The sequence below is a fragment of the Gordionus sp. m RMFG-2023 genome, chromosome 4, assembly GCF_954871325.1.
Source record: "Gordionus sp. m RMFG-2023 chromosome 4, tfGorSpeb1-WG-v2, whole genome shotgun sequence".
NCBI lineage: Eukaryota > Metazoa > Nematomorpha > Gordioida > Chordodea > Parachordodidae > Gordionus > Gordionus sp. m RMFG-2023.
In genome coordinates, this window is record NC_088778.1 from 6,614,165 (window position 1) to 6,636,962 (window position 22,798).

Consider the following 22,798-nt stretch of genomic DNA (forward strand, 5'->3'; position numbering starts at 1 on the left):
CCTGAAGATAAGATTATTTATAGTTCTAATAATGGCATCCTAATTATTATGGCAGAAAACTTGGAAGGATTCCATTAGATAATAGAAAAACGCTCATAAATAAATGCCTCAGATACATAACCAGAACATTTTACCCACTGAATACAACTAATTATACCTTATGGGCTAGATGTGATATACTTCCTCTACATAAAATGATTGAGAAAATTGAAGTGGTTGGTCATATTTTAAGACATTTTTGTAATACCCTAATCCATCAAGCACTTGTAAACATATTCTCGGAGGAGAGAATGCTCTTAAGCCCGTCTTATCTTATAAATAGTTGGTCCGGCAGATTTACAAGTTCCTTTAGGAGTTAGATTTATCCTGGGAATTTTTAAAGAGAGCTTCGTCAGATAGGAAAATTTTCATATACATTCTGAGGCATAAGCGTAGCCAGGGGGGGGGGGGGCAAGGGGAAATTCCTCCTTGCTTTCAGAAATTTATCACTTTTTGTAAATATCTTTTTTAGCTAATAAAAGATATTCCCCTTAGTCCTCCCCCCACTCACCCTCAAAAATATATGCATATATCTTAAATAATAATTTAAAAGAAAGAATGTAAAAGTTGATATTTTTTTATAAAACTATTCATCATATTTTATAGATTTTTGAGAAAATATATTTATAAATATATAAAATGAACCAAAAATGTCTTTTAATAAATGGAATATAAGCCAAAGATAAGTCTATCCATAAAATTACTAAATAATATAATATATCAAATATAATTTTTTATAAAGTGAGTAATTTTAATTTATTTTTCTTAATAAAAGTAAAATATAATTATAAAACTATTGATAAAATTAAATCATAAATTAAAAAAATATTAAAGCACAATACAAACAGTGGAATCGAATATTATATGTTGAAGATTTACAGTATATCTAATTATCAAATGACAATCAAGTAATTTTTACCAATATAGCGAATTATATATTTTACAGAAAACTATAAAATATTGATAAGGACATCAGAAAATATCTTTTAAAGACATTGTGGGATAAATAATATGAAGATTAAATTTAAATATCATTTTTACTTAAAATAAATAGATGGCGTTAAATAATTGAATGCAAATTGTTGCTATATTTAATATCAAGAGCATTGATTAGTAAAATTTGTTAAATTATTAACTGTAATATATTCTCTAACTGTCAAATATGTCTGTAAAAGTGGAATTTTACCTAGTATTTTATAACTAATTCTATATAATAGAGTAAAATCAACTATATGTCTACTTACTTTTTATAAATAAATTTCTTATAATTGTTTGGAATAAATTATTACCATCCTTTTATATTAATGTATATATAAGTAATCGATTATATTTTATATAAACTAATAAAAATATATTTCATATTTGTTCCAGGCTCATTTTTTTTATTAAAATTTGTAAAAATATTTTATGACTATATATAGATTAAAGTAACCCGGCCGAAGGCCGGGAAAAAGATGGCCGAAGGCCCACCCAAAAGAAGGTCTGGGGGCGAACCCCCAGTAATTTTTTATTTCACCCCCCCCCCTTATGAAAATCCTGGCTACACCTATGTTCTGAGGCTTATTTAAGAGCATATGACAAATAACTGCTAAGAATGGTAAAGAATTCAATAAATAATATTCACTTCTAAGTTATTTTTTAATTATTAAGACAGTGAGTTATTATTCTGGAAAAGGAGGACTTTTAACGAAGGTCACATAATGTTTTTTATAAGAATTTATAATTCCTAATTATTCATAAGGTATTTCAAAATACTAGGTGTTTTATTTATAAGTTTCATACCTATTTCTAGATATTTTTATATGTAATTATTGTTATAACTTTTATATTTAGAAATTGATTGTAGCAACTTTTGCTAGAATTGGACATAACTAAAATTGTTGCAACTTTTGTATTTAGGAATTGATTGTTGCAACTTTTGCTAGAATTGGACACAACTAATTACACAAATAATTTATATTTTTATCTCACAAAAAAAATATAATAATCTAAAAACGGAAAACTTTTTTTTTATAATTAAAAACAATAATATTAATAATGATTTTTCTACAAAAAAATAATATTTAAAAAAAAATTATTTAAAAAATTAATTATCATTATTTACAACAATTATAAAATACTATTTTATCGTATGATTTTAACTTATCTATATTAGATAAAAAAAATTTCAAATGTAGTTATCCGTAATAACTACTTACTGATTAACCTTTTATATCTTATAGTAACAAATAAAATTTAAACATCATGATATTCAATTGGATACCTGTAAAATGATAAAGTATCCCCTTAATTTTTTTAATATAAGATAGTTGTATTTGGAATCTTTAAACAGTAATTCTATTTCTACTTCTATTACTCTTATTCAATATTCTTAACTTTTTTCTCCCTACTAAATCAAATTATCTACTAAAACGGTATTGGGTTAGTTCCACTTACTTATTTAGTTTCATCTAGGTACAAGGTTTGTTGGTATCCTTGCGAAAAAAATCGGCATAATTATATGAAGTAAGCCTTAGTATAATTCAGGTTCGCTCATTTTGTGCAGGTCTATGATCAACGTGCTAGATAAGATAAGATAAATGAATTGTAATTTAGATATTTACTTACCTGAGATCAACCTTGATGAAGTTTAATATAATTCTACAATCAATATTTCATATATTTGTTAAGGCTAGAAAAAACTTTAATGATCAACTTAGGATTGGACAACCTTCGTTTAGGAGTCAATTTGAATATTCATTGTACTTGTTAAACAAAGAGGATATAATCAATGCATCTCTTCTATTAGAGGGTAATTATATTATTAAATCATTGATACCTTTTTTGTTTAGAGCTCTATATTTTATATAGCACTCATGTTACACGATCACAGGAATTATCTTATGTTTTGGCTATAACATTTTTCAAAATTAAGGTATTAATTTATTAAGATTTTAATACATGTTGTAAATCAAAATGATAGAATTATGAAAAAGCACAATATTATGCCGATCAATTAATTATGCATTCACCTCAATTTAGTCATATTACAAAAGAAAACTGTATGCTTATATCAAATACCATTGAATCATCTCTAACAAATCAACACAAAAAAAGTATATAATTTGAACTAAGTTTTCATTTTAATATTTGGAGATAAGGGGAGAGGTTGATAAAGAAATAAAATATTTTACATTTAAAAAAAAATATATTGTGTGTAATTAGAAATTAAAATTACATTTCAATGATAATAGATTGACAAAGCATTATCCAAGTCCTTAAAATTTGTATTTAGATTTAATTGTTTAAATAGTTTTCCTAAATGGAATGCACAATGGTAAGAATGCTCTTTCTAATTAAGCTAAAAAATTAAATGGTTCCTATAACCACCATTCATTTTTAAACTTTATTATTTCACCTGAAGATATAATATATTAAATGGGTCAGATGCAGCTTGATATTTTAGCAAAGATAGATAAGAGATAAATATTTTTTTATGATGCTAAGTTATAAAGTTACATTCATTGCCATTTGATCTCATTGTCTGTTAAAATTAAAACATATTTTGGGCTTAGTGTTTATAAAAGTTTAAATTGTTTTAAGTTAAGTGCACAATTTTTTATTAAATGTATAAACTGTTTTTAACCGACTTAAGGTCTGATACTTAATTTAGTTTTAAATTTTAGACATTCTTAAGGAAGTAGTTAAGAAGGAAGATATTATCATAGGAATGAGGATTTTATTATTAAGATATTGATGTAGAAAGATTTTATTAATTGATAAAATTTATTATTTAGTCATCATTTTCTAAGGTATATATATATATAAATGAATTTTTAAGAATCTGATGTAACTTAACCTTTTTTAAATCGACAAAATGATTTTACTTAATGAATTTTAAATTATAATTGAATTAAATTTTGATTATATCTTACAAAAATTATATAAATTAATTGAAAAAATAAAATTTTAAAGTTATTGAGAAGATAGGATAAGAAATGCATCAATGAAAGTATTATAATAAACTTATTTAGCTATAATGTTATTCTTTTAATATTGATAAACATTTTAAAAATGATTGGCTTATTAATTTAATTTTGTTATAAACAATTGATTTAAGGGAAAGGAAGTTTCTAAGAATGCTTGATTTTTTGAACACACTAAACAATTGGCAGAAAAATCATAGTCTAATTTTAAAAATTAAGGGTATTAATGAATTAACAAATATTTAGCATCTTAAATTGGGCTAATCCATCAGGAAACCCCGATTTGAAATAACAATAGCTTAAATTAAAATTAATAAGTCCGACACTTTTTATTAATCATAAAATAAAATTTAACAGTTTTATTAGGATCAAGGATTTTAACAATAGTTTGGAATATATTCTCCTTTCCAAATAACTGATATCGACCAGTTAGATGTATTAAAAAAAATTAAATATATTTTTGTATGACTAAAAATTCAATTAGCTCATGTCTTATCTATATGTTTTTTCTAAGAATTTTTTGAATCTCCTGTAGCATTAACCCTTTACTTGCAAAATAATTTTATATTATACTGAGGAAAAAAAAATTTCTCTAATTAAAATACTAGTATTTGATTAAAATCGCCATTTAAATAAAGAAAATGCTTCCAACCATAGTACCAGCGTCTTTAAGACTATTCATTGGAAGCAATCCCCTTCAACAACATATCCCTACCCCCCTAAAAAAATTCCCGGCACCATCATTAATTACACATTTCTATTAAATGACCAATACTCTAACCAACTATCAAAAATTTGCGAATGTATCAGTTATTTTTGGAATATGAATTAAATTAAAAATCTCTTCATTTACAATGAATTCAGTATTATGTTCGGCATGAATATGAATTAGTTAATATAATGTCTAACCCTTTTAAATTACATTTAAACAGAAATAAATTTTATTAGAAAAATAATGACTACATATATAATATTGGTCGATATTTAGCGATCTATTTATATTATAATAGATCTATAATTAAATTATAAATAGCAATATATTATCCATAAATCATTCAAAAATTTAATAGATACCACTAAATAATTATACCATATTTCCCAATTACCTCTCTTTAAAATATTTGTGTGCAAGTTCCTATCCCCCCCCCCCCCCGCTCATGTAACGCTGCCTAGTGCACATGGATTTTACTTTCTTGCACATTTATATTTCATTTTCCAACACCAGAAAACGTTTTATAAAAATAAGTTTTTTTATTCTAACACATTAATATTATGAAGATATTTATTATTTTATTAAACTTGTCTTACACTCTATTATACTGTGTATCGAAGTCAATTTTTGGTTATATGAAGCGGACTGATTACCATTCTGGAAAAAATTAGGACCACTTGGAACTAGAAAATTTAATTTTTTTTTCAACTGGACCGTTACAAAAATATTATGGGTCCTGGACTCTACAATGAAGAAGAATTTCTGTTTTTTGGAATTTAGGATAATTTTTTGTTGTTAAATCTCTTAATTTGAAAAATTTTATTTTGTTCTGGTAATTGATATCCAAAAATCTACCTTATCATCATAATTGTAATTTATTGTACAATTTCTTATTTAACTTAACCTCTCTTTGTTAATATTTTGCTTGATCTAATTTTATGATTAAATATATTATTTTATCCCTAATATTATATTTATTATCATTTATTTAACAAAGATAAAAGAAAGTTGATTACAGGAGCCTTTATCACTGCCACCGCCATACTAATAGGTTTGATGACCAAAAAATTTTAGCCCTTAATTTAAAGGTTTTTTAAACATGCTCAAAGAAACTTCCTGGTATATATATATTAATTTATATAATCTCTCAACCTTAATTATTTTTTAAAACATCCCTTCAATCAAACACCTATATATTATATCAAAGGCATCCATATTATATGAATATTTAAATTTCAAAAAAAAGATATTATAATTTATAGTTTAGTTTTAGGTCTTAAAATTATTTTCCATGTATTATGGTATAGTATTTTTTTTCAATCAATTTAATGTTTTCTTAAATTATTATAAAAATTACGGTATATGCAAACTATTTTTTTGAAAAAATGATGCTGCTCTTGTTTTGAGTCACTTGTAAATCATTATTTATTTATGAGATTTATATATTTTTGAATTATGAAACGTAAAAATAATATAATATATCAAAACATAATATTTTTTTTAAAAAAAAACAATTTTTTAAAATTATTAATAAATAAATGATCGAAAAGCGATGTCAATTATATATATATAAAATACATTTTATAATAAATATTTGTCAAAAAAGATTGAATTCAAATCAAATGAATTTTTTTTCCCTCTAAATTCGGTCAAAGTTATATAATATATATTTTTTTTTTCAGATATTATGGATCTGGGAAAACGCTTTGGGATTGGCAAAAATAGTTTATCAATACTGTCATCGTAATATAATTTAAAAAAAATTTCTTGTAGATTTAAATGAATCCTAAACTTAGTAAAGATTCGATTCTCATCTGGATAAAAAATAATTTTTATAAAAGAAAAATTTGATTTGATTTTTTTTTTGCTGAAGGATGAACGAAAATTTAAAATAAAAAAAAACCCCAAACAAAGCTAGCTTCAAATAGGAATTTCCAAGGGACAAATAATCAAATATTTGTAAAATTAATTTATTTTACAAAATAAAAAAAAGATTTTTGTTTAGATACCTAACATTAAGTATTATATTATAAGTATATATGTGTAAGTATGAATTATTCTATAATTCAGCCGTGATAAAGTGAGTGTTGAATATCGACAGAGTGCATTGCCTGCCTTTCAGGTTCAAAGGATACTTGAGAAATAAAATTATAAGACGAAATTAAGAATCTTACACACGTAAGGCTCTTTACCGTAAATTATCGTAATCTTCCAATTTATAAAAAATATTAAATCTAAGTAATGATTTCTTTTTTAAACTTAATAGAGTCACCTCTAGATACTTTTATGTCAAATCGATCCTTTTGGAATTTGGGAAAAAATTTAACTAAAGCATGATTTAAATTTTAAAATCCATATTCGGAGCAGAGGTCTGCAAAACCTGACTCATGAATTGGGCCGAGTTATTGTAATTAATTTTTATTTAGGGTCAAAGATTTTTTTCCAGGTGGATTGTTGATTTTAAGAATATTATTTATAACATGTTGGATAGAGAATTTTCTTTTAAAAAATATTTTCGGATAGGGCCCAGTCAGGAAAGTGATTCTCTTTCCTTCAAGTTGGAAAAATTAAATTACCTATTTTTTTACACTCAACTATTGTAACAATTAAAGATTTATTAAAAACTACCTAATATTAAATGACAATTTTATTATCAAACAAATGGGAGATATACCCGTTATTTTCGTTTTTCGAGATTCAAATTTATAAATCGGTCTCTCCATACAGGGACGCTGAAAAGGAATGATAATCATACAAAAGAGTTCCTTTGTTGTGATTGGCAGTGTTAGCCGAAGATAGATTGGGCATGGGGCCTTTGTAGGTGCTCATTCGCTTAAGACAGTATTCGGCGTAATCGGGTGGTAGTTCACGTTTTAAATCGTCGGAAGTTATATAAGGCTAAAAGTACAAAATAAAATATTTGGAAAATTCCATTTAAATATGTAATTTTTTGTTAAAATTTAATATAAATTCTGAAAGTGTTTTGTTTGGCAAAAATGTGACTGATTATATATTTAATCATTTGAAAATTTTTAGTAATCATTTTACTAATTTTTATATCTTAGATTAAATGAAAGACTTCAAATTAAAACCAATCCAGTTATCGCGGACATACTCCCAAAATATTCTTTAAAAAAAACTTTATCCCCGGCAAGCGTTTTAAACGAGGCTATTATTTGATCCGATGTATCTGTATCAGTATTTTCCCTCGTCATAAAGTCTAGAAATGACTCGAAACTTACGTGACCTGTTCCATTCGGGTCAACCACACCCATTATACGTTTAAACTCCAGATCACCCTATATATAATGTTATTAAAATATATTTAAATAATAACTGGGGAGTAGGCACGTTACAATATTCATTGATCAAAATAAATGTAAGATAATCTGATTTTTCTTATAAAAACAAAAATTTTATAAGGTGAAAGAAATGTGATTAATTTAAATTGAAAATCTTTTTTATGCAATTAAGGTAAAATTTGATCACTTCAAAGATTCAATTTTTTTTCCAAATTCTGCTAATCATTATTTTCTTAAATTATTGTTTCATATTTTGTGTTTTATAAATTTATATAAGTGTTTTTTTACTATTTATTTTTCCCTTTAACTCAACAATGGTTAAAGTAACAATTTTAATTATATAATTATAAATTATAATTTTTTTAAATAGGTTTTATGTAAATTTAAAAATATAAATAAATAGATATTAACTATAAAAAAAAAATTAGTACATTGATTTTCAACTAAAATATTACATATTTATGACTATGTTTTTAATGATTATATTTAGATAGATTATAAAGAGCTTTATTAAATTATGTTTAAAAAAATCATATTATCGTCCCCCAATTCTTCTCAAAAATAACCTAAATTTTTCTCAATTTTTGGAGGTTAATAACTTAAGACATGAGATATCGGTCTGATATATTCAGGGTTAGTTATAATTTTTTATATGCAATAAATAGTAGTTACTAGAGGTGGAAGCAGGCCACGAAACTATGCATGACCCATCATATCACGGTGTGAGTGTGAATAAATTTTAAATTATTAAACCTGACTGGACGTGATGGGCCTTCCCAAAATTATTCTCGGGCGTGAACATATATTTATAAATATAATATATATTTTCTAATTTAATTTAGTTATTTTTTAAAAATGAATAATTTTTGAAAACAAAAAATCTTCCACATTTTATAAACAACGATATACCCATCGTCTACATGACAGGATTTACATTGGATGCAAACCCCCTTCAAAAACATTTGCTCACCCCCTAAAAAATTACCGCCGCTTTCAGCGTGGTGTCTCCCTATTATTATTTTCGCCTTTTTTTTCAGAGAATTTATAACCTAAATTAATCTATCTCTACTACCAACTATCGATATTTTGTGAATATAAAGAATTTATTTTTTAGATAATAAAGAATTTATTTTTTAGATAATAAATTCAATTAAAACCTCCATTATTTACAATGAATTAATTCTTATGGCATAATGAGCTTGTTGAAATATCTAAACCTTTTAAATTACATTTAAAATAGCAGAAAGTTTTATTTGGAAAACAATGTGTATGATTGTGTGCAATATATAGATTCGGTCGATGAATTGTATTATAATAATTCTATTACAGCAATAAATTTTGTGCTATTTCATCTCAATATATAATAGATAACCCCCAAAAAAATTTATCCCACCCCCATTAAAGCAGCCTAGCCCCCTCAAAAATAGGATGCTAACTGTCCCTACCCCTCCAACTCATGTAGACGCTGGATATACCGCTAGTTCTACTTTTCTTATGTTTAGGTGTTATGTTACGAAACATTTTACTAAATCTTGTAAAAATTTATATGTTCAAATCAAATTTCTCAAGCTTATTTACATGTGAATAATGATCTTCTTTCAAGTTTATTATATATATTATTTTACTATGAAAATGTAATTCTTCACATTAAATCATAAATTATAATATATGCTTTTTTATGTTATGTATGAGTAGTGAAGGGGTAGAATTTGTAATATTAAAATTTTATCAACCTTTTGAGAGTGATACAATAATCAAAACCTTAATAAACAGGATAAGATTCCTCTTAAAAAGAAAGATTTATTGCAGCCACTATATAAGATGATAGGCTTAATTCTAGATCCAAATTTTAAAAGCCTTAAATTTTTAATAGAAGAAAAGGAAGATATATATATTAAACAACCTTAAAAATGTTAAATAATATAAAATTAGAAGATATGCATAAGACAATGCCAATTATCATTTATAACTTTCCTAATTCATCATATTCATAAAAAACCGTATATTCTAAATGAAACATTTAGAGAATTTCTAGATGATTCTAATGAAGCACAACATCTATCGACGAAAGCTGTGAGGATGAACTTAAAAGATTCATCGCTCATAAGACAAATAAAGAAAATATTTTGAAGTTTTGGAAGCAGGAAAATTCATTTCCTTTTTTTGAGAAAATTAACGAGCAAAATTTTGACAACCCTGGCAAGTTCGACTTTTAGTGAAAGGTTATTCTCTGTGGTCAATCGCTTATTAGAGGAAAGGCGTATACAATTGAAATAAAAAAAAACATGCACATTCTACTTTTTATAAATAAAAATGTCAATTTATAAATTCTATTTATTTTTGGTTATTAATATGGATGATAGAATTAGAGAAATAAATTCAAAAAAGTGTAAATTATAGCAAAGTAGGGAAAATTTAAAAACACCGTGAATCAAAATATTTCCATTCGTCGGGTCGTAATTTTTTTTAGTGTAAAGCGTGAATTTATTTATTACAACCATGAGCTAGTGGGCCGTGAATAAAAAATAAGGCCCGCGCCCACCTCTAGTAACCACCATTAATGAGTTAATAAATATTTTACATTTATTTTTCCCTGAAACAAATTGTTATTAAAAACCCATAGAGTTGCATGTAAGTAATCTTAAAAAAATAAAATGAGAGGGTCAACAGGATTAAGACTGCCCGAAAAACTTTCCAAAAAATTGGTAAATAATCAATCTGAATGCAGCTACTATTTTATGGATGGTGCGGTCTGAACCAGTTAAAATAACTATTACTTGTTTATCCTCCCGGATATTGTAGCCTAGGGAGATGAGGCAAGATTTAAAATCTTTTGGATCCAACATGCCGTTTTTGTTTTTATCGAAGTGAACAAAAGACATTCTGAATTCGTTGAGCTGTTCTTGGCTTATTCCTTTAGAATCCCTGGTTAAAATCTGTGGGAAAGAATTAGTAAAATATGTTTTTGTTATATTTATCTAGTTCCTTTTTGTTTTCTGTTCAATTATAGTTCCATATTGAAAAAGCTTGTATATTGGGAAAAATTAATTTAATTTAATCAAATCCCACTAATATTACAAATAATTTTTATAAATGATAAGAATATAACGAAATCATTTCAATTTGTCCTAATATAGGTAAATAAAATGGTTACTAATTTGGAGATAATTATTATTTTTGGTAAATAAAACATTACAAAATAATAGACACTTCGCCAAAATCCAAATTTCCTTATTATTTAAATCGAACCGTAAAATGGCGAACAGGTACATTCGAATATTTTTTACAAACCCGGGCTGAGTCGTGCAATTAGTACTTCTACATTTCTCTGATATATGTAATAATCAAATGTGGGGGAGACAACCCAAACAAAATAAATGAGTAAAATAACACAAATAGTAACTAACAACAATGGATATGTAGAGAATTTCTAAGAGAAAAAAAAATAAGCCAGGAATTGAGAAAGATTTGGATAAAAAAAATAGGTGATGTCTAGAGAATAAATAGACGGATATGGTTTGGACATGTTGAATGTAAGGCAAAGGATGATTGGTAATGCTGTTGGTTGGAAGTGGAGGAAACAAGATGTCTCCCCAGGGAATGGATAACAATATTTTCATTTCAAAAAATATTATTATTGATTAATTTTATGGTGTAATATTGTGACCATTGTATAATGATATTTTTTCTAATATTGATATCACTTATTTTTTTAAAAAAAACCAAATTATTTATTTATATTTCAAATTATCAATCTAAATATGTTCGGCTGCGATCCTGCTTATATAAAAGTTTTAATTGCAAAAAATAAAATTAAAACTTGTAGCGCCTATATATAATAATTTCCTAATTCCAAAAGTTTAAATTTAAAAAAGTATCTTCTTCATTTTTTTTTTGATATAAAAGTTTATAATAAGCCTGAGTGAGTTTTAGCATTAAAAAATGTAGTTTTCTCAAAATAAAAAAAATTTAGTTTTAATGGAAGTACTTTAACAGTGAAAATAATTTTTAAAAATTTGTAGGGGCTCCCAACAATATTTTTTTGATTAATTTGAGACTAGTTATGAAGACCTTGCCTGACCTGGAATTTGTATGCCAATAATTTCGGATCGAAGTAAGCTAGAGTAAAATTTTGATTGGGTGAAATTTATAACCCCGAGACTTCATAATATTTTCCAAGATGGTGGTCAAATATATCCATTTTTTGGTAGATTTATCATGAAATGAAATATATATAAGTAAAATGGGGAGGGGTGGGGGATGAGAGCTGGTTTAATGATCAGCGTTTTTTCCCAGCATCCTCCAATAATCGCTAACAATATTCTAAATTTAGTAATAACCTGATTTTCGACTTCGTTGATATGCCTAGACAAGGACGTTAAAAGCTGTTCCCACCCAACTCTTATAGTTTCCATGGTGTACCTGGTATAACGATTTTCGAATATCATGGCTTCTTGGACTTCCTTCATGGATTGTATATTTTTTTTAAAATAAATATTAATTCATTAAATCATTTGTGATTCCGTTTTTATAGGTTGATTTCACAAACGGCATTTACGATCATAACTTTTTTAGTTCAACTCAAAGAATTTTAGTTAATATTTCAGATGCAAAAGACATATCAACTTTCGAAGATAAGTAATACCATGTCAAATCAATAGCGTTTAAACTGACCTAATTAGATTTTGGTGAAATTGGGTATGTAAAGGTAAATAATAAGACTAAGGCAAAAGTTTAGTCTTCAAACTATTATATTTTAAGAGTATTAGTAGTGCTGTAAACGTTACTTCAAAAAAAAGGCGTTAAAAATATTAAATGATCTTTTTATAATAATTTTTTTAATATATTTTTAACAATAGATGATTTTCAAAATTTTGTTCAGATAAACAAGAATGATTAGCGGTTAACAGCTCTCGCCGTGGTAAAACACACGTTTAACTGGCTCAGAGGATGGGAAAATTGTATTATATTTAATAAAGAAAAAATTTAATTTGGGTTTATTAAAAATATTTAAAGAATGATAGCTTTATTTACAAAAAAAACTTTTTAGATCATTATCACAAATATCTTCATTCAGATTCTTATCGATTTTTTTAAAATTTTTATCATAAGTTAATCTGGTATGTGGGTTATTTAAAAATTAATTTTAGTTTGTATTTAACAAGATCTTTTCTCTGAAGTTTGAAATACTTGAATTAGGACACAATCCACATCATTTATAAAGTCAAAAAAGTTTCATACTGATGCCCGGGCAGAGTTAAATCATCTTCATGTGAAGAAATGCTATTTATATTGATTTAAAATTAATTAGAATAATAATCTTGACTGATGAAATAAAAATGAACTTGCTGGTATCAGAGTTGTTAAAAGATACTAATGGAAACTAATTACATATACATCGTAAAACACTTCTCTAAAAAAAATCGATACCGACAAGACGAAATATAGGGATTTTTTTCGCAAATAGTTTGTGCAAACACGCGAAATCGGCTATTATCGTCTCGATTTTGTGGTAGGCTTATGTTTACAAAATTTAGAGAACTCAACTTAATTTAAACATATCAACATCAAAAAATATGCGAGAGTAAGCGAACGTTCTGAAAACTTTCGACCTGCCTTGGCGAACTAAGTAGGTATTGTATTATTTTTATTTTTTTTATATACAATAATTGACGTTTGAAAAGTTCATATTTTTTAATTGTAGTTTTTTTTGATGTATAATAAATAAAAAGAAAATTTTTAAAGTGTCTAAGTATATATTAAAAGATAAGTATCCATAATCAGTCATAAAAGGTATAAATATTTTATTTAAAAAAATTTTATATCATTAATTTGGTTTAAGGTTGTGTACCTAAAACATACCACTTTTCTTTATTTCCTTCGTCTCATTTATTATCAATATACCTGATTATATTTTTCCAATTCTTCTATGTTTGGCTTGTAGAGCTGCAAGGCTTGTTGAACACTGTGCAACTTGGTCAATTGCTCTTCCAACGAACTTTAAAAAAATTATATAATTGAGAGGGGGAAGGGTTGTTAGCATAAAGTATTTCCGCCTACAAATATCAAGCTTTAAAATAAGATTGATAGAATAGTAGATATATAGTGTTTTTTTTAAAAGAACTTTTAATAAATTAAAAACAGATATTTATTTCAAAATAGAATTGCTCAAATTTAATATTATATTGATTCTATATTATACGAATAATATATTTACTTGCTATTTTGAAAAACGTCATGATAATCGCATAGAATACAAGGCCCATTCGCGAAAATTCGTTATCAGTTGAAAATATTTTGATTTGACGGAAGGAGGGAACCATATGCGGGACAGAAAAAGAGAAATTTAATAATAATTTTAAATTGAATAATGGGGATAAAAAATATTCAAAGGAACCACGTATTTCTAAAAAAGTAATCATTTCAAAATGGTAAAAATTACTAACTACCAAGGATATATAATACTAGTTAGACTGGCAATTCATTCATTTGAAAGTGTATCAATAAAAACACCTGGAAAAATGCCATTTTGAATTCCCTAATATAAATAATAAACATTGAAATTTTATAAAAAAAAATTTAAAAAAAAGTTTCATTTATTTATAAAGATTCTTAAATGGGAAACGAAAATGGTTTGTCACCCGCTAATTTGTATCGATTACACTTCAAGATACATTTTAATAAAAGAATCGCCAATCTAGATAAGTATTACGGGTAAATGGTCACTACTCATAGCCCGTAAAGATCAAAATCCAAATCAGTGCGTTACTTTTATTGTAGTTAACGTTTTTTTGAAAAGTATTAAATATTTTGAATTATCATTTTATTTCGCGTATTATAAACGGACATCTGATCGAAAAGAATTCAAATATATATTATTGAAAATGAAATGGATAAAATTAACATGAGTATTGATCATAGAATATTAAATTAGATGTAAATAATAATATTAAGAGTGTTTATTTTCCTTTCCCAAAATTTGTGAACTGTGAAGAAAATATTTTTCACGGGAATAGTTATAAAATATATTAAAACTAATGTAGTAACTATAGTAAAGAAAATTTATTCAGAAAAGTGTATGACATGGGTTTCAAGGTCATAGAACAATAACCTAGCTATTTTCTCAAACTTAGTAAAAGACGAAATAAATAATTAATTCGTGACTTTTAGCTAGCTCATTTTCGATGCGGGCATGTAGATCAATTTAATAAATCAAACTGAAGATTATTGGTCTGGCATCATACAGTTGATATACACCAGCCCCCAAACTAAATTTTTCTTTCCATTCATCTTTCTCACCAATATAACTTTATTTTCACATCTTTCCTTTTGGCCCCACCTTTAGTTTCACAAATCTATCTTTAAAAACACAATCCCTTCATGTTCTCATACAACTCTCAAATAAAAGGAAATAATTACACGTGAGTTTGCAACGCTAAATTGGTCACGGAATCGAGTTGATGCTCTAACCAAGGCCCCACACTGTTGGCCTTCTCGGCGAATTGGATCCTAAGCTTTTGGTGCATCTGTTGCTTGAGAAGTTCTTGTTGAAGAACGTTATCTCGACCAGGCACCAATCTTTTGACTTCCTCCCATTTTTCCTTTATAGACTAATTTTTATTTGCATAATAAGCACTAAATTTAGGTATCAAATATTTTGCATTTCTTTCACAAATCATATCCTAGATTTTTTTTAAAAAACAAATATTTATAATTTTAATAAGATGCAGGACTTACATTTGGGTTAACGGTAGAATACGGATTTTGGGTGGAGATGAATTGATCGGAACCCGTTAACTGACAAATATTCTCCCACATTTGCATTATAGAAGCACACTCTTTTCCAGCGTCTGATAGGTTGTTCTTGAAATGCTCGTGGGCATCAATCAAGCTCTACAAAAATAAAGAAGGGTTTAATAGATTCGGGGTTATCTTTAATAGACACAGGTTTTTAGCAAATTTTAAATCATTTTTTGCCGTAATCGTTTTTAAACAGGTATAGGGTAGTTACCTTGTAAATTTCAAACAATTTGACCATGAAATATTAAAATCAATATAAATTAGGAGTGTTTATTGCGGCAAAGGTATCACAAGGCGCCCTATAAGTAATTTAGGTTTTAAAGATTTGTAAATCTGCTACAATTATATTGGCATAGTAATACTATAATTGTTTGTTCTGCAAAATATCAAGAATATTATTTTAAGTTAATATTTATAATATAGTTGATTTTTTAAAAATATCATTAAAAATAAGGTTAAATTTATTTAAAATATAATAATTACGATATTATTTTTTTTTAAAGTACTCTTCTTAATGTTATACACTAAATGAAAATCTCCTTTTTTAAATGTAATTTAATGACCTCGGGTCATTCTATAAAAAAAAAATTAAGAACAAGTATTTTTTTGAATAACTTGCAATTCTTCCACGGTATGTACGAATAGCATATCAACTAAATCTTCGCAAGCACCGTCGAGCCAATTATTGAACGGGGCCATTTTTTTGGCCAGCTCGAGATAGAGTTGGTCCACATTTTCGAGGAATTCTTCGATCTTCTAAATAAACATATGTTTAAAAAAAATGTCACTCAGTGATTCCATAGTTAAAAACAAGATTTCGTTTGAATCTCCTACCTTCCTCCCTTCCCCTAATCCAATTTTTTTTGCATATTTATGTCTTAAAATAAGGAAAAAGTAAAAAAAAGGAATACATTGAGTGTTTTCCTCCTATCCTGAGTGATTGTACCGAGACTGTCCCATTTATCGCAAATTACTTGACACCTGGAGTTGATAGACGGGGTGTCGAAATAGTTTAACGAGCTTTATTAAAAATATATAATATACAAATTTTACAAACACCTTAAGTTATATGATATGGGGCCTGAATCATTAGATATAAAGGAGAGGGTTCAGTCTTAGAAAATATTTTAAAGAATTATTCAGGTTATATAGATAATAGAAATATTCCTCAAGAATAAAGTGTCTCAATTAAAAAAATAAAATAATGTCAGTTTTTAGATTACGATTAAGATATATTTAAAAAACAAAACGGGACTCATATTTATTCTTAAAAATGACTCCCCTCTTTTTTTAGGGATTTAATAAAGGGGTTGGTTATAGTTGTTCAGAACTTTCTTTTTTTTAAAAATGTCTAGCTTTATATTTTTAAATTATTCTTCAAATACAATAATAAATAATATAACGCTGTGAAATCAATTAAACATAACATGTATGGTGATAATGATAATATTATAAATGATGTGTATACATTTCTAGAGATTCATTAACTAAAAGTGTTCATGTATAGTAGTCAGCTGTAACCATTTTGTGGTTTGCATTTCGACTAATTGTCTTTATTTATCTTTATATGAATACATATTAATGTCATCTAACTGACGTGCAAACCCACAAGGTTGCGCTACAGTCGACTCCTATGTATGAACACTTTTATGTATTTAATGAATGAATGGCCAATCTAGTAGTATATAGACATAATTGAAAATTACATTCGAAACAAAAATACGATTTCTAATTATAGGATAAAAGAAATGAGTAAGTAGCTGAAGGAAATGATTTACTTCAATTCTTGAGCTATGGATATGATCTGTTCAATCCTTTCCTGGTGGACGGCTAAATCGTTTTCGAATGCTTCGTGTTTCTTTTTTAATGCCTTATTTTGGGTAAAAATTATTTAAATAACTCAATGTCCAAAAGCTGCTGTACTGTACTATCTAAGTTTTTTGTTAGATAAATTAAATCTTATTACGAAAACTTAAACAGCCTTTGACCGAGCCTAAAAAAGTGTCACTAAATGAAAAAATTCTTTGATAAAATAAGAGTGAAAAATATGAATATTTTTTTTAAAAAAAACTTTGATTTCGTATAGTTTGAGTGTCTTGAGGGGAATGGAGTCGGGTCCGCTTCTGTGCTGATTTGTCTTCCACCATTCCTCGTGGATGGCACTTTTGTGGTTGAATTTCTTGACTAGGTGACTCAATCTTTCCAGTCTCATGAGTTCGCTCAGCAGCCATTCCTCGAAGCCCTTTTCGGCCGTTTCCAGTATGTTCCAGGCTTTCGATATTTCCTAAAATAATTTTTTTTTTAAACGTTGCTGTTTAACACTGTATTCAGAGTTACAAAAATAATTCATACACTTCATCGTGAATTCGTACTAAATGTCAGGGTTAAGAGAAAATGAAATAAGTAGTTATAAAGGGATTCAATATTACACTTACTACGACTGTTTTTCCAGCACTGGGTATATAAGCGGGCCTGTTATTGAGCCTTAGCTTGGTCTGGAGAGTGTTAAATAACGTTTCTAGAGTAGCCTTCTGCTCAATCCTGGGTGGTTTTTTGTGTCTCCGGTAATCCCTAAACTCCTCGAGTTTATCTCGCACCCGATCTAAAGCTTTGGAGTTTAAGTGGTCGTCACTTGCAAAAAAGAAAGATGATGAATAGTAAAATAGTTTTACTATTTTATTTTGTTGTAAGTGCGATATAAAATTAAATAAGGATTCAATTTATTAATAGTAGCCAATTGTGTTCTATGATTGTTTAATGATCATTATTGATTAAATTATATTATTCGTTTTTGTTTAATAATAAGAAATAATATTAGTCTTAATATTATAAAAAAATATATAAGGATGGAAAAAAGAAAAAACAATATTATATTATTTTTCTTTGCATGCAAAATATTCTGTTTTCATATGTAAAATTTGTTATTTTGGAAATATTATCTGTAAGAAAAAATATAGTATCAATATCTATAAATAAATTATCCTAGACATGAAATTGTGTGTTATCTTTATGTTATTATAAACGTTAAAAGGTTTAAGGAGTTACTAAGGTCCTTATAAGTGAGGCGGCTGATTATAAAAAATAGAATACCTCTAGTAATTATTATATATATTCTACTTTGTATTTTTATTGCCTTTTATTTATAATATTATATTATCTGTTTATATACTGTTTTTCGGCTATAAATCTAATATTTAAAGTATCGATAAATGGAAAAGTTAATTTATTTTCTTGTTGAAATAATATTCAAATGTTTTTTATATACAATTAACTTTAACCGCAAGATATATATCAAACCTTTTTTTTCTTTACCTTTTTATTCTAAATTTTTTCTTACCCAAAAATATTACACAGAAATATTAAATTTTAAAAAACTCAAATTTCACTTTATTTTTTTTTCAAAAACAATATTTTTTACAAAACTTGAATAAAAAAAAATTAATAATTTTAAAACAAATTAATTTTTTTAAAAAACAAAATATTTATTTTATAATAATATATATTTATTATTATTCTCCTTTACTATTACCAATTAAAAAAAAAAATTATATATTAAAAAAACGATTATCTTATATAAAAAAAACTGATACACCAATACTAATGGACTGCCTACAGCAACTCCTCCCTTCAAAAAAAATCCACCTCCTCCCACTCCGTGTCTGACAAAATATATTCCAGAAAGTCAACCAGTGTCTCTGGCCACTCTTCATCCACCACCCCCTTTCCTACTGCAATCTTATTCGCTCCTCAGGAGAACCCATATCCGCTAACTCCCTCAATGCCTCAGTTTCACTTATCTCTGCTTGTAGGGCTCCAATGGATATCCAGGGTGGCCACGCGCATTCCTTCTCTGAACATCTTCTCCGGCCACCGAGGTCGCTACACCTCGGCACACCGTAGCTTGCTGTCTATGCTCCTCCATATCTGTTTCATTCCAATTTTCCCCTAACCTGCTCCGCCCTATCTGGCCGCCATGATTTGGTACTCTCGTCCATTTGCTCTACTCTCTCCAAATCGGGCTCCTAGGGTTAGTTTAAAAAAAGGGAGAGATAAGTTATTTTTGAAGTTTGGAAAAGTTATTTTAGAAATTTTTGTGATTTTTTAAAAAAAAAAAAAAATTAAAAATATAATAAAATGAGTTCTAATAAAAGGTAATCGAGTTATGTGGAAATTAGATATATAAATAAGGGGAAAGAGGAGAATTCAGGGGTAGCAAGGGTATTAGATATTGTATACATAACTCACATAAAGTAAATAAGTATAACCAAAATTAGACGGAATTGGGTTTTTGAAAACTTCGAGATCCATTTTATAATAAGGCCAAGGCTAACGACCCTCCATAGATTGGGACCATGCAGGGATAGAATTAAGAAATTTTCACAGAATTCGGATAGATGACAATCGTGGAATTCGAAGGGATGAACATAGAGGAGTCCGAGGAGATGACCGCCAGTGTTATGGATGCCGGGAACAAAGTCACATTCGGCGTTCATGTCTCGTGGAGCGACAGAGGGAGGAGACCAGTTTGGGGACAGTAGAGAAAATGATGATGAGAGTACCGGAATCATGGCGGTCAGATGGAGCGGAGCAGGTTGGGGAAAATTGGAATGAAACAGGTATAGAGGAGACAGCAAGCTACGGTGTGAAAGTTGTAGAGACCTCGGAGGCCAGAGAAGGAATGCTCGTGGCCATCCTGGATATCTGTTGGAGCCCGAACAAGCAGAAAGAATTGAGGCGTTGAGGGAGCTAGCGGATATGGGTTTGACTCCTGAGGAGCGGATAAGATTACAGGAGAAAGGGGAGGTTGCGGATGAAAAGTGGCCAGATTCTGAGTGGCAGGAGACACTGGATGACTTTCTGAAATATATTTTGTTAGACATGGAGCGAAAGGAGGTGGATTATTTTTGAAGGGAGGAGCTGCATAGGCAGTCCATTAGTATTGGTGTATTAATTTTTTTATATAAGATAATCGTTTTTTTGTTTATTATTTTTTTTGATATATAATTGTAAAGAAAAATAATAATAAAAATAAATATATATATATCATTATAAAATAAATATTTTGTTTTTTAAAAAAATTAATTTGTTTTAAAATTATTATATTTTTATACAAGTTTTGTAAAAAATATTGTTTTTGAAAAAAAATAAAGAGAAATTTGAGTTATTTAAAATTTAATATTTTTGTGTAAGAAATTTTTTTTTAAAAAAAGGTAAAGAAAAAAAAAGGTTTGTAAAATGAGAAAAACAAAAAGCGCTGATCCGATCCTCTTAAACTACCGTAGCGTCAAATATGTCATATATATACATTAATAAATTGTGATAAAGTCATCATTTTACCACCACTTAAATAAATATCTCCGATCCTCGGCTGATTATAAAAAAAGGAACTATCAAAGTTCTCTAAAGTGAGGCGGCTGATTATAAAAAGAAGTTAACCAGAGTCATCTAATCTATAAGCGACTTTCGCGCTAATATTTTTACAGTAAGCCCTATCACACGGTAATTCTTTACGATATTTTTTACATATTTATTTTATATTATCAAAATATCTACCCAGGAAAGGTGAGTCCATCCTTCCCATACAAATTCTTATCCTCCAGCCATGGTATAATATGTTTTATCCATTCTAGTAGGTCGCTAGAGAGACCTTCGTATTCGTTCATATATTGTTCGTTGTCCTTGTTAACTTTCAGAACCTTGCATATCCTATTAGCGGCGGTTTCAGCCTTTAAATATTAAAAAAAAAGAAGAAATAATCAAAAGTTGTCTAAAGCTTTCGACCCTATATACATGAATCCTTAATTAAAATGACCCATTCGGAATGTGGATTACCCCCCAAAACTCATTTCCAATATAATTTTGTGCGATTGATTCTAAGAAAATTTGGCAGCCAAACCGTAAAAAATAAAAGAAAACCCCCTGATAAAATGACCACTATGATTTTTAATAACTACTTTTTATTGATATATTTATTAATATTAATTTATAGGTTAAAAATGAAAGAATCTAAACTAATTGAACTTCGTTTTAAAAGGGGTCACTTTATAAAAAAGGTACAATAATTTTCTTTTTGCCCACAAGGAGAATATACATCTTAAAATATGTTAGTTAATGTTTTGAATTAGTAAAGGTTTATTTATTTGTTAATTAATTCATCGAACCATGCTTTGTTAAATTAAAGATAAAAATCGCATTCATGATTCATTTATCTGTCATTACCGAAAGAAAATTTACAACTGTATTACAGTGAAAAGGGGGATTTTTTTTACACCAGATGATGGAAAAGATATAACGATCCTATTACATTTTTCTTTTTTTTTTGTAACACAAAAATATTAAATGATATTAAACGAAAAAACTGAACTATTTTTTAATGACATATTTAAGTTTAAATTGCTCAATATTTATAGTGATCACAAAAAAATAATATAATAATAAAATTTTGTTTCTTTTTAAGATCTGGTGCAAAAAATATCCCTCCCCTTTCACTGTAATATGATTTTTTTTATTAAACATTTCAATACATTTTTATACAAACTTCTTATAAAATTGTTTAACTTGCCGTAATTATTGTATTATGAAAAGTTAACCAATTTAACAAAACAAATTACTTGTAAATACAAAAAAATCTTTTATATTCTAAAATAATGTAAATGTAAAAAGCAACTTTTTGCGCGCCCGAAAAAGCGTGGTAATAAGATGATATGTAAGTCATGACCGCTTTCTCGTCGAGTCGGGGAGCGTTTATAATATCTAAAAAAAGGCAAATGAAATTTCTTTTATAAAAAGTAGCAAAGATGGTAATAATTCGTAGTCAATAAACCTATACAGTCAAGCTTATTAAAATAATAGAGCGTATAAAAAATTATATGGAATTTAAGTGAATTTCGATATAGAATATAATTCTATTTATCAATATATAATATAGAGCAAGCAAGATTGTGAACAACGATGGTCTGAGCCTTGAACATGCATAGAGC

At 27.3% G+C, this 22,798-nt stretch overlaps 2 protein-coding genes across 2 annotated transcripts in view; one reads left to right on the forward strand and one right to left on the reverse strand.

The window, feature by feature from the left end:
* The first annotated feature begins 2,584 nt into the window (after positions 1-2,584).
* Positions 2,585-6,263, forward strand: LOC135928434 (uncharacterized). Its single transcript, XM_065464895.1, has 5 exons — positions 2,585-2,666; positions 2,710-2,830; positions 2,871-2,953; positions 3,002-3,134; positions 5,714-6,263. The coding sequence occupies exons 1-5, from the start codon at positions 2,619-2,621 to the stop codon at positions 5,788-5,790; spliced, it is 462 nt and encodes a 153-aa protein (XP_065320967.1). The 5' UTR covers positions 2,585-2,618; the 3' UTR covers positions 5,791-6,263.
* A 31-nt stretch (positions 6,264-6,294) lies between these two features.
* The window catches only part of LOC135928435 (alpha-actinin-like), a 32,138-nt gene continuing 15,634 nt past the window's right edge, over positions 6,295-22,798 (reverse strand). The window contains exons 8-22 of the mRNA XM_065464896.1: positions 22,486-22,571; positions 21,372-21,544; positions 18,254-18,449; positions 17,890-18,102; positions 17,597-17,688; positions 16,730-16,838; positions 16,434-16,574; positions 15,756-15,911; positions 15,438-15,628; positions 13,923-14,016; positions 12,359-12,481; positions 10,796-10,954; positions 7,857-8,015; positions 7,391-7,614; positions 6,295-6,850 (exon numbers count right to left, since the gene is read on the reverse strand). Coding sequence (XP_065320968.1) covers positions 7,420-7,614; positions 7,857-8,015; positions 10,796-10,954; positions 12,359-12,481; positions 13,923-14,016; positions 15,438-15,628; positions 15,756-15,911; positions 16,434-16,574; positions 16,730-16,838; positions 17,597-17,688; positions 17,890-18,102; positions 18,254-18,449; positions 21,372-21,544; positions 22,486-22,571 — 2,087 coding nt within the window. The 3' untranslated portion in view covers positions 6,295-6,850; positions 7,391-7,419. The remainder of the gene's footprint in view (positions 6,851-7,390; positions 7,615-7,856; positions 8,016-10,795; positions 10,955-12,358; positions 12,482-13,922; positions 14,017-15,437; positions 15,629-15,755; positions 15,912-16,433; positions 16,575-16,729; positions 16,839-17,596; positions 17,689-17,889; positions 18,103-18,253; positions 18,450-21,371; positions 21,545-22,485; positions 22,572-22,798) is intronic.